At 45.1% G+C, this 12,426-nt stretch overlaps 1 protein-coding gene across 1 annotated transcript; it reads left to right on the top strand.

Annotated features, from left to right (window-relative positions):
* The first annotated feature begins 1,129 nt into the window (after positions 1-1,129).
* LOC117643338 (juvenile hormone esterase-like) lies at positions 1,130-9,685 on the top strand. The gene is made up of 5 exons (XM_034382184.1): positions 1,130-1,272; positions 3,154-3,339; positions 6,694-6,893; positions 9,303-9,477; positions 9,573-9,685. The coding sequence occupies exons 1-5, from the start codon at positions 1,200-1,202 to the stop codon at positions 9,683-9,685; spliced, it is 747 nt and encodes a 248-aa protein (XP_034238075.1). The 5' UTR covers positions 1,130-1,199.
* Positions 9,686-12,426: the final 2,741 nt, after the last annotated feature.

Below are 12,426 nucleotides of genomic sequence, written 5' to 3'. Positions count from 1 at the left end.
GTGGACATTTTCCCATAGGCTGTTTCGGGTTCAACAAGTGATGATACAAAGGTCACCTTCCGTATTTTTGTGAAGAATAAGTCAGGGAAGAGAGTGAAATAGCCAGGTTTCTTTTGATGTGGCTCAGTCATATACTACAGCATGGCAATGTTGTCTTATAGTTGTTGGTGACCATGACGGAACTTACAAAACGACACTTTAGCAGCTTACAAAACCTAGAAAAACAAAAGTTAGATTGACTTATCCACATGAGGACATGGTCTTCATTTAGTAAAACAAATTTGAATTGCCCTAGCTACCAAATCACCCTTAGTTCAGGCGCAAGGCCACGGTGACCTGAAATGACCCCCTACGCACGGAATCACCCGGCACTCCCGCGAGTACTGCTAGTCCCGCGACACCCCCTCGACAGGTCCTGCCGCCCTCAGTGGCACCGGGTGCCTACCTCGTAGGCGCAAAATCCAATTACAAAACACCAATCATCTCCGTACCTAGACGTTTGCGCCCACTAGTTCACTGGCGAAAAATGGTCCTTTAGGGATGCCCAAACTGCCTGCAAATTATTGACACATTGAGGAAACTCACCCTGTATGTATATATAAGAAGAAATTTCTTCTTTTATTTTTGTAGGCAATAGTACCTGGTTAATGACGACATGGTCAGTAGGTGCTGAGAGTGTATACTGCCATGACGTTGCATCGAAGCCATCATCTCTGAAATGTAATTAGAGCGTTGCGGTTATTCTCTGGTAACTGAAGAATGTTTGTGGCCGACTCTTTAAGATACAACCTGAAGCCAGACTTGGAGGTTGACACCTACAACCGTCAATTTGACTTCCGTTCCACCGGAACCCAATCCCTCCCCTCATTCCAAAGTGAAACCAAGCAGTACAAATTGCGATCTGGGAACGCCAATGCATTGCGAATTAGTTCAGAACTATTATCATGTCAAATTCTGACTGTGATATTCGACTATTGCCTTTCATCCATGTCGCGTTATGGTCTGCTTCCACGGTAATACCTTATCATTAACGTCAACCTTGAGACCTTGATTCAAGTTTTTAAAGTTAGCGAAGGTAACCAACGACAAGGTGACACTGCGTCAAAACTGTGCAGGCTGAGCTGCCGGCCCAGTCCTTGCTGCCCGTCCTCGTCTTCTTCCACGGTGGGGGGCTTATAGTAGGCACTGGCACCAGGAACATGTACGGCCCCGACTACCTGATGGACCGCGGCCTCGTCGTTGTCGTTCCTAACTACCGCCTGGGAATATTCGGTAAGCGGGGAGTTCTTACTGACAAAGCAAGGGCCGCATCTTACGTCAGAGCTATGTCTCGTGAAATTTAGTTCCTCTACTGCTGTTCACTGCGAATCGAGCTGCGAATGGTCGGTGCTACACTGAATAACCAAATGTGGTCTATACCGCACCCACTGGTGTGGTCAAATGGGTGCCGTTTTGACCGCACCAGTTGGTGTCGCCAGACCACGTTTAGTGCGTTTGGTGTGGTCATTGCGTGGAAAAACCACACGAAACGTGGTCTAGACCACACCAAACGTGGAAACGTGGTTCACGTTGCAAGGGTTACGAACTTCTTCGAGAGTATTGAAACCAAACCTCTGCCTGGCAAACGCTATGCACTTCTCGGGATAACATAAAGTTTAAGGCAGCTTTGGCTTTTTGCCCCTACCTATAGCCCTCAGTAAATCTAAGTGAAAATTACCAAAAATGTACACGCTTATCATCTTCCGTTGGTTTTCGTGCGTAATACGATGATTTTCCATCGTAAGGTACGACCAATTTCTAACCTGCATAATACGCACGAATGTCAACGTAAGGTACGTTGGTTGCGATTGTAGTACGATGACATTTCAGCGTAATACGCATGTTTTGATTTCAGCGTATGTTACGTTCGCGTCACCATCGTAAGATGATATGTGTGTAATAATTCAGTAACAAAGTTAACTTAGGTGCACGCCAGACCATAGCTTGTAACGCTTCGCAATGCTGCGCCAGTGCTGACAATTCGCGCCTGTCCTTTACAGCTACTTACGTTGCCCTGTGGCGGCATGCGGTGCTCGCTTGCCTTCTAAAGGCCCCTGCGCCTGCGCTAGACATCCCGCTCCAAATCCAAAAGAATCTTTTTGGCGATACGATTGAGTATCACCGACACGAACGAAAGTATCGCTAAAATTTGGCGATTCTTCGAAGCTTGGCAAACTTTGGCAAAAACATTGGCAACTCTAATTGGCCCAACAAGATCACTACGGATCATCGTGAACTCAGACCCTTTGGGAATACTTTTCTGCACTCCCTTTTTAACAGGTGGTGCCAGGGGGTGGCAACGGCCTCGGGAGAGCGTGAAGCGATGCTCGCGCCGTCAGCGCAGAGGTTGCGAACTTGTTCGAGATCATGAAATCTAGACAGTGTTTTTCAAAACGCTTTGCACCAAAGGAAAGTGCTTGAAACTTAGGGTGCATTAAGCTAATTGCTCTTCTCGAAACTCCCCTCTGACTTTCTATTAAGGTGCAGTAAAATCACTGAAAAACACGAGAAATCATAAAATTCAGGAAAAACTCGAATGCGCCATGTTGAAGTAAATGATTCCGCCCTTGTGTTCGGTTGAATTGGAAGTATCGGGCAGTCTTCTAGGCCTAATGCACCTTAAATTTTGTGCTCTTTTGATCTGCGCAAAGCGTTTTGCAATCAACGGGCTAGATCTTCCAATCGAAGCAAAATAAGCAACCCCTGCACCTCCCTCGCGCATGGCTTCACGCGCTTCCTAGGCCGTTGCCGCCCCCTGGTGGTGCATTGCTGCTTTCCAACATTTTGGTGCATGTTCAGTTTGCCCATGTAATAACTTCTTAATTTCATCAAAACACATGTGTCCTGAACGACGGTGCCATAAATCAAGTGGTTGGAGCTCACTCTGAACATCAAGAAAAGTCAAGTTGCAAAAAGTTGAGTTGATTCGGAAGTTGGCCATAAAAGAAGAGTTAAATCCCATTCAATTCTTGAGCTTTTAGTGTAAGATCTCACTTTGAACCATTGATTTCGCAAACAGTAGAATAAAAATTAATCTGAAGGCCCATTTAAGCAAGGGCAGCAACTTATATGAGGTTTGCGGATAAATCTGGCACATGCGTCCGTCTGCCTCAGGTTTCCTTAGCAGCAACACATCGGATGCTCCCGGCAATGCAGGACTCAAGGACCAGGTGCAAGCTCTCCGATGGGTGCAGCAAAACATACGGATTTTTGGCGGCGACCCAGCAAGAGTCACCATTTACGGCGAGTCAGCAGGCGCCACGTGCGTGCACTACCACGTCTTGTCACCGCTGTCTGCTGGTAGGATGTCAAAGAGCTATAGGGTCTTCCCATTGACAAGGTGCAATCTTCGTGCCAAATTTGGCACACTGCAAGAAAAGTTGTGAATGGTACTACAACGAACACTGCAAAATAATTCCGTGGTTTGGTACGGACAGTGTACGGAAAAGATACGGTCCTTCCGTACGGGTTCTCTGTGGTCTCCATAAGGATCTCATGTAAACTGGTGCGGCAAACATGTACAGAACTTCCGTGGTTGGCAAGGTACGGACGGTCCAGGTCAAAACTTGACCAGACACGTTCCGTACTATTTCCGTACTTTTTTCTACCATAGTGTATTGTTGCATGCCCGCGGGCAACGTTACGCTTTGATAAGTCACGTGATTGATTACTGACAGCCCCTGACTTGTTTTTGTCTCCTAATTCTACGACGATCAAAAGTCGCTGGCGGGAGGGTGACTGCAGTGCCGTTTTGGTGAGGTAGGTGCTCCGAAACGGACCGAGCGCCACCGAAACTAGACCGATCGTCGCCGAAACAAACAGAGGGCCGACAGAATGGTGTCAGGGTGTCGCTGTTCTTGTAATTTTCTAGTTTTGGTGCTAAGACGTCACCGAATCCGCGAATCTGTTTTTAATGTGCGGACATTGCAGAAAGTACAACGAGACTTGTACATACCAGAACGAGGTCTGGACGTCACTCCACTCGTCATGCCTGTTCCAATGTACTTTGTACAACTGTTAAGTCCCTTTCTGAGTGTGTAGGAGAACGGGGGAACAAACTGACAAGTCGAGGCTTGCTGGTAGAATGAATCTCTGCGGAAGGCGAGCCACTGGGAGTGGGGGTGTGCTTTGGTTGACCGCCACTGGGGGCGCTAGTGTCAAGCTTATTGAAAGTATAAACCTCATTATATGAAGTCACAATTATTTACAGTACTTTAAGATACAGCACTCCTCCCCCCAAATGGCTTTCCCTCGCGACCCTTATTTATCAAGAACCTATAAAGCCCCAATCCGACTGACTCACTGACTGACTCACTGACTCACTGACTCATAGAAATGTTTGGGGTGAAGGAGTGGTCGTAGAGACTTGCGGTTTTTTCCATTCGATTCCAAATTTTATGGGAAAATTGGGAAAAATCCCAAAAGTCGAAAATTCCTTACCGTTTCCGAGAAAACCTACTTTATCTACAAAAAAGGGGAACAAATTTCTCACCGTTTCCGAGCAAACCTACTCAATCTTCAAAAAAGGGGACCGACCGACTAGAAATTTTTATTCGCCCCATCGGTAGGTCTGGTCGAGACATTTCCGAATCTGTGCCGCAATCCGGTCTCCGTCACTGGCAACATCCTCAAAAAACGATTAAATAGGCCTAAATTCAACAAAATCCACTCAATCTTCAAAAAAGGGGACCGACCGACTAAAAATTTTTATTCGCCCCATCGGTAGGTCTGGTCGAGACATTTCCGAAACTGTGCCGCAATCGGGTCCCCGTCACCGGCAACATCCTCAAAAACGATTAAATAGGCCTAAATTCAACAAAATCTACTCTATCTTCAAAAAAGGGGACCGACCGACTAAAAATTTTTATTCACCCCATCGGTAGGTCTGGTCGAGACATTTCAGAAACTGTGCCGCAATCGGGTTCTTGTCACCGGCAACATCCTCAAAAACGATAAAATAGGCCTAAATTTAACAAAATCCACTCAATCTTCAAAAAAGGGAATCGTCCGACTAAAAATTTTTATTCGCCCCATCGGTAGGTCTAGTCGAGACATTTCAGAAACTGTGCCGCAATCGGGTCCCCGTCACCGGCAACATCCTCAAAAACGATTAAATAGGCCTAAATTCAACAAAATCCACTCAATCTTCAAAAAAGGGGACCGACCGACTAAAAATTTTTATTCGCCCCATCGGTAGGTCTGGTCGAGACATTTCCGAAACTGTGCCGCAATCCGGTCTCCGTCACTGGCATCATCCTCAAAAAAACGATTAAATAGGCCTAAATTCAACAAAATCCACTCAATCTTCAAAAAAGGGGACCGACCGACTAAAAATTTTTATTCGCCCCATCGGTAGGTCTGGTCGAGACGTTTCCGAAACTGTGCCGCAATCGGGTCCCCGTCACCGGCAACATCCTCAAAATCAATCATCAATTGTCATCAAGAACCTATAAAGCCCCAAAATCCGACTGACTGACTCCCTCACTCATCAATCAAGAACCTATATAGCCCCAATCCGACTGACTGACTCACTGACTCACTCACTCACTCATAGAAATGTTTGGGGTCAAGGAGTGGTCGTAGAGACCTAAGGTTTTTTTCCTTTCACCTCTATCCTTGTCAAAGCAGTCTTCAATATTTTCCGGACCTTGTATGCACCCATTGACTGCCACAGTAGCCAGTGCAATACAAGCTATGTATTTGGGCAGTAAAAGTAGCCTTATTATATGGTCAAAAGCGGTTAAATAGAGCTTTCAAAGAAGCAGGACATTTACTTCCTAAGAAAATTTGCCTTTGGTCACCACGGACTTACTAAATACTCCGGCACGCGCTCCACACATGCGGGGGTCTGGGGGCGGAGCCCCCAGCGAGCAGCGCGAGTTATATATAATTACAAGAACACTGTACAGATTGGTACGCTTGACAATTATAGACAATACAATTGAATACAAACTAAACATATAAATTTGGGTTTACTTCAACCCTAAATAAATCAGACCAATTGAGATCAAACGTCAAAAATCAGACCAATTGAGATCAAACGTCAAAAATCAGACCAATTGAGATCAAACGTCAAAAATCAGATCAATTGAGATCAAACGTCAAACTATGTTTTTCTTTAACAATGAGCTTAGTGTAATTTTACACAGTCCTAATTTCTGCTTAAGTCCATAGGGCTTTCGCCCTGTTTTACTTGTTGAGGGCCGAAACCCTTTGGGTCAGAGAAGGCCTGAGGGCTTGAGCCCTGGTAATAGCCTGCTTCCTTGTCAATTGCTGCCGCAGGTCTTCCCTGCCTTGCTGGCCGCGGTGCTGTTGGAGGTATCTCGGGTTTGGTCTTCTCTCCCTTTGCGGGTGCACCCGCCGCTCCTCCCCCTCCGCGGCCGCTGGGGCCTGGGCCCGCTGGTTCCTTGTTGTGGAGGGTTGCACCCCTTGGCTGTGGCGCCTCGCTGTAGGCTGATGGTTGGCGCCCCGGCCTTGGGGTGCTCCACCGCGGCCCCGTTGCGCAGAGGGCGGACGTCCCGCGTCGCTGCTCCTTGCGTCTTGGGTCTGAGGGCCGGATTGGGGTCCGCGACACCTAAAATCCTATCGAGTACTTACGAGTGCTTTTAACTGTCGGCATGACGCTGCTCATTCTCTGTCACCCCTCCCCTCAAGGTTTGTTCAGTGGCGCTATACTATCAAGCGGTGCGGTCCAGTCAGGAGTGTACCAAGACAAGGATTACGACCTACTGCGAAGGGCCATCAAGTTGTATGGCGGCCCCAGCAGTAGCAGCCCGACGGCCATGGTCAACTTTCTGAGGACTATACCAGGCCTCGTCTTATCCGGCACCTACTCGGAAGTGACGACAGACGAAGTAAGCAATAGTCGGGATGTGCATTATTAGGATCTTTGACATGTCGCCCACGAAACTGAACTTGCGTTTCAAAACGTACGAATTTGTGTCACATTCGTTTGAATGTAGGGTCTGTAAAGTTGAACCATGCGCATGTTTGCTTGCTTGCATGCATGCATGGCGGATCGCTAAGGAATCCACTCAGACGGCTATTGTTTCCATCTGGCATGACTTCAGAAGAAATTTTTAGCCCTAAGAAATGTGTCAGAATTGATAGCAGTGCTTTCAAAGTGGTATTTTTAGCGCGGCGCTCCGGGTCTGGAAAGTTAATCCATGCACATGGATGCTTGCATGCATGCATGGGTTGCGGATCGCCACGGAATCCATATAGAAATGTGTTGTTTTCATCCGACAGGAGTTTAATGCTCCTAACATATTAGCATACAAGATAAAGGACAGTTTGGAAGAGCGCTAGCGACAGCGCGGGAGTGCGCGCGCATTCAAGCAAACGGCGGTGCGTAGCGCTGAAAAATACCACTTAAAAAGCACTGTTATCAATTCTAACACACTGTCAGAAAATTCCGAAAAAAATTGAAAAATCATGGAGTTTTTCCGAAACTTCTGCATGGAGCTCTCCATAAATGCAAATTCTGGTCTTTCACCGAAAAGTTTCGGAGTTTTGAACAAAAATGCATGCTTCACTATCACGAAAACACGAATGAAAGGTTTGCAACCAGTTTAAAAAATGAGGGAAAGGTGAACCCCTACCGAAATTTTATGGAGAATAACTATAATCACGTTCATGGAGACTCCTCTCATTTGCCATCTTTTATCGGAGAGATTTTCTCAGGGATTAAACAGATGTTCTTCGGAGCATTACTTGGGTCCTGATTGGAGATAAAATGCATGTCTTTTCTCAGATATGTTAAAGAGGACTTTGCTGAAGCATTCTCTAGTCTGAAATGGTTAAAGAAGGGACATCCTTCGAGCTCATTTGACTTATTGCCTGAGCGATAGCGAAGCCTGTTACTCCAGTGCGGTTGAAAAGTTTTGTCTGTCTGTCTGTGTGCGTGTGTACACTACTCCTTCTGAACGGCTCGGCCGATCTGGCCGAGATTTAGCAGGCTTATTAGGTATGTTCTTGGCTCGGCACACGCGAAATTTCACCATCCTAGCTCTACTGGTTCAGTTTTTATAGCCGAAAAACACCTAAAAAACGGCGAAAAATCAAGTTTTCTGTCGGTAGACCCCTCCTGTCTGGATGAAAGGGGGGTCTGGGGGGCGGAGCCCCCCACCGTCGACAAGTTGAAAAGCCTGTTACAAGGGTCAACATCTGTCGTAAATTCCGTAATAAAATTAAAAATCATGAATCCGAAAGGGTCTGGGGCGGAGCCCCCACATGCAATTCGTTTTCACGAAATATTCGTGATTTGGATAAAGCATTGTTCCTGCCGAAGGCAGCTAGTGCAACCAGTTCTCAATGGTAAGGTAACGCCTAGGCGCGAAATTAGGAGGAACATGGCAGTCGAGACACTCCGAAGCCTGTTACGGCAGACGGTCTCGGGTTAAACCATTCTTGATCCTTACTTTCCTATGAATATACAAGGCAGGTTTACGCCAGACGCGTATGTTAAGAGGACTTTGCTGAAGTTCTCTAGTCTGACTGGTTACAAGAGTGGTACATACCTTGAGCCTGGCTATGCCTGCCATCGCAAGCATTGGTCTCCAGTCGGTTGACTTCTTCGTGTTGCATGTGTGGGGCTCACGTACTCCTTCGACCCCCCTTGAATTCTAGAGCTAAGGTTGCTTATCGACAGCAAACACCATCCTGACGCTCTCTGGTAAGTTTTTATTGTCCGAGTCCCTAAAGGCGAGCAAAATCCAGCTCCCGTAGACCCCTCTTTCTTAAGAACAGAAGGTCTGCGCGAACACGTCGACATTTTCAAGCGTTTTTTAAGGTGTTAATTTGTATAAAAGCACCCTACTAGGATGAGTGAAGATTCGGGGCGAGCCAAGGACATACCAGTTCAATAATGCTGGACAAGCATCTCAGCCGATGGCCAGCCGTCAGGAGGGTAGTGTACCCACGACGGATGACAACAGACAGCAGACAGCGAAAAATTTTCACCAACCCTGGAGTAACAGGCTATCGCTATCCTGAGCTTCCTAATAAAAAAATGAGCCGAACAAGTAGGGGTTCACCTTTCCCTCATTTTTTACTGGCTGGAAACCTTTTTTTTCGTGTTTTCGCGATAGTAGAGCATACATTTTTGTTCAAAATTCCGAAACTTTTCGGAGAAAGCCCAGAATTTGCATTTATGGAGAGCTTCATGACACAAGTTTCGGAAAAACTCCATGATTTTCCCATTTTTCTCGGAATTTCGTGACAGTGTACTAAAAAGTACGTAGTAATTTAGTGTGTGGCTGCAGGACATGAAGCAGCTGGTGCCGAAGCTCTCTTGCCGTGCCGTGGTCGAGCCGCCGGACGGAGGGGAACCGGCCTTCTTCTCCGAGGACCCCAACGACCTCCTCGTGGCCGGCCGATACAATAAAGTACCCTTGATCATTGGCAGTAATTTCCGCGAGGGCACACTCTTCTTTGTCGGCAAGTTGTGTTCAGTGCATTGCAATCCGAACTGTCTTCTTGGGATGGGTGACCCTCTGTTAAATTTTGTGTACGATGATTGTTGCTGATGTCAGGCGTTTTTGCCACACGTTTCGTATATTCACCGGTGGTTTTAACACCTGAATGTGAAATGTGTTCCGATTTTGTAAAAGAAATGTGTGAAGTTGTTTCCATCTTCTCTACTTAGCACACACTTACATCAGGAATCTACGCCCAGTAAACTACAAGCGTGATCTACAAAATGAAGTGAGTACTCAGTATGCATTTCCAGATGCATACTTGCAAGTACACACCTAAAATCCATACCTGGCAGAGTACACATCTCAGATGCATCCCTAGCTTAGTACTCATCTAGAGATGCATACTTGGCTCAGAATACATACGTAAAATGCATACGTTATAGGTGTGTACTCCTACACTGTTAGAAATTAGCTCCGAAATTTTATGGAGAAAAACCCTATAATCACGTTCATGGAGACTCCATTCATTTTCCATTTTTTTCGGAGAGATTTTCTCAGCGCTTATATAGATGTTCTTCGGAGCATTCCTTGGGTCCAGATAGGAGGTAAAATGGAAGTCTTTTCTCAAATATATTAAAGAGTACTTCGCTGAAGCTTTTTTTTGGTCTGAAATGGTCAAAGAAGGGACAACCTCATTCGAGCTCATTTGACTTATATCCTGTAGCTTTCCCTTTATATTATGAAAACTGAGCTCAAAAAGTAGGGGTTCACCCTTCCCTCAATTTTAAACTGCTTGCAAACCTTTTTTTCGTGTTTTTGTGATAGTGCAGCATGCATTTTTGTTCAAAATTCCGAAATTTTTCGGAGAAAGCCCAGAATTTGCATTTATGGAGAGCTCCATGCAGAAGTTTCGGAAAAACTCCATGATTTTTCCATTTTTTTCGGAATTTTCTGACAGTGCATCTGTAGATGTGTACTCAGTTGAGTATGCATCTGTACTGAGTGCTCACTTCAGTTTTTAGAGTGCAATTTTAAGTGTTTACTTCCCAGGTAAGTTCCTGTAAGTGTGTACTAAGTAGACATGGGCAGACATATAGGTTTGCAGTGTGTGCGAGCGAAAACCCAATTGACTGATAATCGAACCTGACCAGGGATGACGATTACTACTGTCGTATAGGGTGCAGGTAACTGAATACACGGAAAATGCATTCCTGAAATAATATTCCACCCACTTCACTACCATCTAGAACTCAGAACAGGAACTAGCTAAATGGACCTATAAGGTGGCATGCCATAACCTGCCTGCGGCCTGGGTACCTTTCCACTCGCAACGAAAGCGATGCAATTAAGGAGACGAAATCTGTTCACTTCGCCCTCTTTTGTGGCCTTGTCAGCGAACACCGAATCGGGTCTGGACGCAATGCAGCGGGATCCGGGGATCCTGGTCCCCGGCCCGCTGGACAACCTTCTGGACGACGCTGGCCGACGCCAGGTGGGGCTGCAGATCAGAGACGTGTACTTGCGGGGCCGACCCATCAACAACGAGACGCTGCCTGAGGTTGTGGACGTAAGTCTGCCGTAGTCCGATCCCAACTCGAGGTGAACTAAACTAGGGGTACGGCCGTTTAGTTTGGGGGCGTAGTGGGCGAGCGATGCGTCTGAACACATTCTTATAGGAGATGGCGAAGATTATGTGCAAAATAAGGTCAATACAGGGTCTTCCATAACGAAAGGGCCGGACTTAAGGGGGCTCATACATGTTAAACACACTTTGTAAAAAATTTCTTTTGATGTAGATGGATTTAGATTTTACAATTTCTGTGTTAAAACCCTTTTGGATAATTGAGTAAGCTTCATTTTGGCTTAAAGGAAAGTGACTTTGGACATTTTTTGGAGATTTAGTCGAAACGTTTAAAATTTTGGTTCTCGTAAGATTTTGTTCGCATACTTGCTCAGATCTGTGGGGAAAAAATCAAGGAGACTCATCCCTAGTAGTGTCATAGAATTAACTACAATGGGCTTTATATCTGCAATAGTTTTCAAGAAAAAAAAATAAAAACATTTTTTTGTAAAAAATTTTGTTTAAAAAATTGTTAAAAAAATTGTTTTTACTTTTTTTTCTTGAAAACTATTGCAGATATAAAGCCTATTGTAGTCAAAATTCTATGACACTACTAGGGATGAGTCTCCCTGATTTTTTCCCCACAGATCTGAGCAAGTATGCGAACAAAATCTTACGAGAACCAAAATTTTAAACGTTTCGTCTAAATCTCCAAAAAATGTCCAAAGTCACTTTCCTTTAAGCCAAAATGAAGCTTACTCAATTATCTAAAAGGGTTTTCGCACAGAAATTGTAAAATCTTGATCCGTCTACATCAAAAGAAAATGTTTACAAAGTGCTTTTAACATGTATGAGCCCCCTTAATGTCATTTTCGTGATTATCTTACTGAAAACTGCAGGAGACAATGGGAAACTCAACTTTGAAATTTTGGTCACAAATTGGTAAATTTTTTGGAAAAGAAAAGGTCTGGGATGAAATTGGAAGTCATTTTCGTGATCAGCACACCAAAAACTGCAGGAAAGTATGGAAAACTCGACTCGAAAATTTTGGGAAAAGTGAAGGTCTGGGATGAAATTGGAAGTCATTTTCGTGATCAGCACCCCAAAAACTGCAGGAAACTATGTAAAACTCGACTTGAAAATTTTGGGAAAAGTGAAGGTCTGGGATGAAATTAGAAGTCATTTTCGTGATCAGCACACCAAAAACTGCAGGAAACTATGTAAAACTCGACTTAAAAATTTTGGGAAAAGTAAAGGTCTGGCATGAAATTGGAAGTCGTTTTCGTGATCAGCCAGCACACCAAAACCTGCAGGAACTATGTAAAACTTCTAGGGCTCTGCTTTCAGCATCTTTCGAAGTCGAGGAGAGACAGTCATCTCATCAACCATGTCAATAAATTTTCTTTT

Source organism: Thrips palmi, unplaced genomic scaffold (genome assembly GCF_012932325.1).
Source record: "Thrips palmi isolate BJ-2018 unplaced genomic scaffold, TpBJ-2018v1 HiC_scaffold_17, whole genome shotgun sequence".
NCBI lineage: Eukaryota > Metazoa > Arthropoda > Insecta > Thysanoptera > Thripidae > Thrips > Thrips palmi.
Note: the sequence above shows the minus strand (reverse complement) of the source record. Positions and strands in the feature narration are given on the sequence as shown.